The sequence below is a fragment of the Drosophila serrata genome, unplaced genomic scaffold (genome assembly GCF_035046125.1).
Source record: "Drosophila serrata isolate PLE 108 unplaced genomic scaffold, ASM3504612v1 contig_276, whole genome shotgun sequence".
Taxonomy (NCBI): domain Eukaryota; kingdom Metazoa; phylum Arthropoda; class Insecta; order Diptera; family Drosophilidae; genus Drosophila; species Drosophila serrata.
The window spans coordinates 3,293,342-3,299,013 of record NW_028257174.1 but is presented as its reverse complement, the minus strand read 5'-3'; the positions used below and the strand labels follow the sequence as shown (position 1 = coordinate 3,299,013).

General features: G+C 39.8%; 1 protein-coding gene across 1 annotated transcript; it reads left to right on the top strand.

Annotated features, from left to right (window-relative positions):
* The first annotated feature begins 1,045 nt into the window (after window positions 1-1,045).
* Window positions 1,046-4,126, top strand: LOC110180550 (uncharacterized). The gene has a single exon (XM_086835541.1). It carries the CDS (start codon window positions 1,819-1,821, stop codon window positions 3,880-3,882), a length of 2,064 nt encoding a protein of 687 aa, XP_086691667.1. The 5' UTR covers window positions 1,046-1,818; the 3' UTR covers window positions 3,883-4,126.
* The last annotated feature ends 1,546 nt before the right edge of the window (window positions 4,127-5,672 follow it).

Below are 5,672 nucleotides of genomic sequence, written 5' to 3'. Positions count from 1 at the left end.
ATAATATAATATATATATATATAATAAAATATTTAATATTTTCAATAAAATAAAATATAATAATAAGTATTTTATATTAAAAAAAAAGTTCTTTTTATATTAATATTATTTTCTTATTCTAATTAAAAGACCTTTCTTTGCAAATTCTTTAAATATTTAATAAATTATTGGATTTCTGTTCTTGCAAGTGAATCTTTTAAATTAGTTTGCCAAAGAATTTTTGTTTATAAAGTAAAAAATAGTATTCTTTAAATAAATAAAGAAAACCAATTAAAAATATTAAATATAAATATAAAAGAAAATATATAAATAAACAGCCACAAAATATTATATTAATATATTATTAATATATATATTATATTAGTGATACCCAAAGAATCCATATCCGCGAATATCAAGTCTTGGGGATTCCCCATATTTGGCTTTACAATTCATCGCTAATCGTTTCTTTAAACGTGATCCACTTGGCCACAAATAATAGCCACAAATTGCGTGCCGCAAGTATTTTCATGCTGATGTTTCATTGCCCTCCCTCTTTGGCCAACGAACTTGGCCATTGAACTTGGCCAACTGAGCGCCGGGCTCAATCAAACAGAAATTGAGCTGTCTGTTTTTCCAGTGGATGGATGGATGGTTGGATGGATGCCCCTCCTTCTCCCAGCCTCCACATTAATCAAAGCTTCCCTCCCCTCTCTCTATTAAAGCGAAAGTGAATTGGCCAAGTTTAATTAGTTTAATTGCCAAGTGGGCACAGAAAGAAATGGGCCCAAAGCGAATAACAAAAACCAGGCGAAAACTAGGCAGTATTTAGTATCGATTGACAGGCCACGCCCCCAATTAATATATGGTTAAATATACATGGGTTAATATAATATTCAATAATTAATTTAATGATTATAGATATTATAAAGAAGCAACTCGAAATATTGAGATAAAAACTGTTTGCAAGCTGGGAAAGAAGTTTGTTTTGAAGTTTAAATTTAAATTTCTTAAGAGTTTTGCTTGTTAAAATTATAAATATGGTTTGTTTATATATTTTTTATTTATTAATAATTAATTTCCCACTATTTTTCTTAGATGTCCACTCTGTGTAGTGCCGTTTCTGTGACCTCTGGCACTTCGGGACACAATCGCCGTCGCTCTGGCTTGACAGGATCAGCAGGAGGAGCTGCTGGTGGTGGCCTCACCTCACTGGAGGACACTGGTGACAAGTCAGTGCCCGACCAGTTGGCTTTGGCGGCTAGCCGAAGGGGATCGGATGAAAGGAGCTACCCCAGAAGAGGATCGATAATACACAGTAGAACGAAAGAGGCAACGAACAAAGGTAAGTTAAGGAAAAGAGTGTTAAGTATAAATAAAAAAAAATAAAAAAATAACAATAAATAAATCTTAAATCCTCAATATTTACTAAGGAATTTAATAAATATTAAGTACCTATCGAATAAACCACTTTCCGGCTTTTATTCAAGGCCCAAAAGTATGCAAATATCAACAAGACTCCAAAGAAAACCAAGCTTAAATTCATATTAAATTAAAAACAATATTTTTATAAGCTTCACTTTCCAAAAAACCCTATTAATTCCTTAACTCCTCTACCCAGATTACAACTACGGCCATGTGGAGCTCAACCTGGTGCGTCCCGAGCACGAAACTCATCCCAAACTCCTGCTAAGCACCACCACAGCAGCATCGGGACCAGGCTCAGGAGCCGCTGTCAACCTGGAGGACTCTCAATCGGCGGCCGAGTATGTGGCCAATGCCATTAAGTTGGCCTACAATCAGCCACCGGTGCAAATCCAGCTAAAGACAACCAGCCAAATGCCGGCAACCTCCTCCTCATCCACCCAGAGAAGCTACATCGAAATTCGGGAGCGAGAAAGAGAACAGCAATTGGAATTGCAGCTGCAAAAGGAATTGCAGGCACAGCAGCAACACCAGCAGCAGCAACAGCAGCAACATCTGCAACACCAGCAGCAGCAACAGCAGCAGCAACACCAGCAGCAGCAACATCTGCAACAGCAACAGCAGCAGCAGCAGCAGCAGCAGCAGCAACATCTGCAACATCAGCAACAACATCAGCAGCAACAGCAGCAGCAACATCTGCAACATCAGCAGCAGCAGCAACATCTCCTTCTGAGCTCCTCGGCCACAGCTTCTTCCTCAGGATCCTCCTCCTTGAATGCTTCTCCTGGCTTAGTGCCAGCTCCTGTCTATGAAAAAGAGCCGGTCACAAGAAGCTATGACATTTACGAGGGATCCTCTGCCTCATCGACCGAAACAGAGGCACACAATCGAGGACTTTTACCCGTTCAAGAGGAGATCGAGCGACACTATAGACCCAAATATCATAGCAGCAGCGGCAGCAACACAAACTACAACTACGGGCAGTATCCTTATAGAAATCTCGAAGCTGAGGCAGAGGAAAAGGTGCGAGTCTCTGCCTCCACAGAGATACCCAAATCGGAGATTATGAAACAGATTGAAAAGTCAGTGATCAAATACATGAAGGAACTCGAAGCGGAAGGTAAAATCCTGAGTACACCCCAAGAGCCAGTTACACCGCCGCCACCACTATCGTTGCCTCAGGCCTCCACCATAACCAAAAGTTACTACAAAACGCAAACGGGCAGCTCAACATCCTCCTCCTCTGCTCTGGAGGATAAGCGTTACAGCAGCAGCACCATGCGACCCAAATATACTGTGGCACCTGTTTCCCAGCAGCAACAGCAATCGAAGCAACAAATCCATCAAGTGTACCATCAGCAGCAACATCACCAGCATCCCGTGCAGCAGCAACATCAGCAACATCAGCAACAAATTACCGTGAACAAGGTGAGAAGTTCCAGTCCGAAACCTCTCCCGCAACAGCATTTCCAATCCGAGACAGAGACTGCCTACCAAGCACCTGATCTGCCCGTTGATGAACTATCCCCAAATGTGGAATTTATATACAAAATCAAGACCCGAGCTCCTCTACAAACAGCCACCGTGAAAACAGTATCAAAACCCTATACATTGCCCTTGAAGAGTGCCGAGCATTTTGATCATGGAGCTGCCTTAAAAAATATCGAGGAATTTGATCTATCACATGTGGTGCCCACACCGGAGCGTGTGGAGCGAGAACGTGACTCCTCCCGAGAGGATCTGGAAAGGGGAAAGGTCCCTCATAAGTTATACTTCAATTCGGAGATCTATCACGACATCAACTCTTTGCCCTACAAGAACAAAGAGGCAGCAGCTGCGGCGGCGGCTCTACACGAATATCAAAGACACAAACTAAAGGGGAGCTCGAGCACTGGGGACAACCTGCATCCGGATTATAAGGGTTATTCCGGTTACTTTGCGGAACCGGAAGTCACAGAGTTAGAGAATGAGGAGAATTACCATCAGCATCATCATCATCATCAGCCGTATCATCACTATCATGTGGTGAAGAAGGAACCCCTGGAGGAGCATGAACATGACCATGATCATGACTCTTGGGTGGATACATCCGGTCTGCGTTTGGCCAATGCCCATGCTTTGGCCCAGGCCCATGGTCATGGTCATCAGCATAATCTAAATCATGGTCATTCCCACTCACAACACGCTCACATCCATGGTCAGCATCCGGTGGTGAAGCATCAGAGTTTGGATTACGATAGTTATAGTCCCAAATTTAATAATAATCCCGAAGGTTATGGCTATCAGCATACGTACAAGGGTGGTTCGAGGGGTGCGGCTGTGGGTGTGGCCTCCCAGGGGGCGGGCGGGTCAACGGGTAAGCGGGGAAAGCGTGGAAATGGAGCTCATCCCCGGCAGGAGGCCATCAAGAAGCAACTAAGAGCCTCCGAAGTCAAGGATCTGGAGGCTAGTCTCGCTTTGAGGCCACCGCCTAAGTAGTAACCTCTAATTAAAAGCCACTAATTACAATAATTACAATAATTAAATCCCCCTCGTAGCTGATTTTAGGCCAGATATTTTGTGCTTGGTTCGATTGTATATGCTATTGTTATTGGTATTACTGATTTTTTTTTTTGTTTGTGTTGCTAGTAACTAAGTCTAAGTACGATTATTTATTGTGTATGTAGAAAAGCAAGAGAGAGAAAGTGCGCAAAATAAACGAATAATTCAATGAAAAGCAAAAGTAATGCATTAAATTAAATTAATTAAAAAAGTTCATTAATTAAAAAAAATAGAGGGAAAGTAATTTCGGGAAACCAAAGTTTACTTGTATTGCAGTTTGCAATTGAATTATAGGATCAAATCGAAAATCTTTTATAACTTACTTTAAAATATTCGCATTCTTTTTATATTTATTTATCCATATTTTTATATGACAATTTTTCTACAAATCAAAGGTTTAAAAACTCATAACTAAGCCAAAAAAAACATTAATTTTAATTCGGAAAGCTTTCCTATGTTAGTTTTTATTAGGTTAATAAATCAGCATACTCAACTTGACATTTTTAAAAATGAAAATTTTTTTCAATTTTTAATTATAATAACCCCTTAAAAAATTTGAAAAAATTTAAAAATATTTGTTTTCGCCCAAAGCTGGTCAGATCGACTCAGTTTTTTATGCTGATCAAGAATATATATGATTTATAGGGTCGGAAATGACTCCTTCACTGTTTTGTAAGCTTCTGACTAAAATAATAATACCGTGCAAAGGGTATAATGAAATAAAAGTAAACAAGGAATTAAAACTTTGGCTTGACAAAGAATATACCCTTGTATTTGAATCATTTAGAATCGATTCACTATGTTAAAAAGCAAATATAAATTAAGAGGAGATTTATAAAACATTTTCACATAACAATAAAATTTTAATCAAATCGAAAATCAAATTAAAATAAGTTTCGAAATCGTATAAATCTTAATACCCCGCAAAGCATTTAATAATACTACTAATAACAATAAATACTAAAACAGGGCTTGAAAATAATAATAATATAAGTTAAATTTCATGGAGTTTCGCTTGCATTTAGTTTTTATCCCCCTCCCTCAAACCTAGAAATTTCGAAGATAAAAAAAGGTAAACAACGGCAGCTTTCCAACTCTCAAAATATCTAACTTCCCACCACAAGAGAGGATCGAATTCGTTAAGCGGCTCTCCCGCTCTCCCGCTCTCTCTCTCTCACGTTCCACTTTCCAGGACGAGAGCACGGCCACTAACGGCGAGAGCAGAAAAAAATTCGCGCGCGCGAAGGCAAAGGAAAACGAGGATAAGCGAAAGAAAAAAAATGCTTTGGATGACTCACCCGCTTGCATTGTTGTTGCTGCATATCCGACATTGTTGTTGCTGCTGATCCCAATTGGCAAATTAGAGTACTTTCGCACACTCGCACACACAAGTTGAACGTTCTAGTTAGTTAAGGGTGTTGGCACACTCACATTTATTGCACTTGCACATAAAAAAAACAACAAAAAGTGCCAAAAACAACGCAGGGATCTTGGCTGTGAAAAAAAACACACACACATACGGAACAGGAGCCCGATTTTCTTATTGGGGCTAATACAGGCTTTGCCCCCACAAACAAACACTTTCCACTGATAGAGCTCAATGTTTTCACTTATTTCCACCACTTTTCCGGAGTTTTCCGGCGTTAGTTTTTCCGCAATTCAATTTTTTCACGGAGCGATCTGCAATGCGTGCGTCTTTGGCGAATTATTTTTTCGTTTGCTTTCTC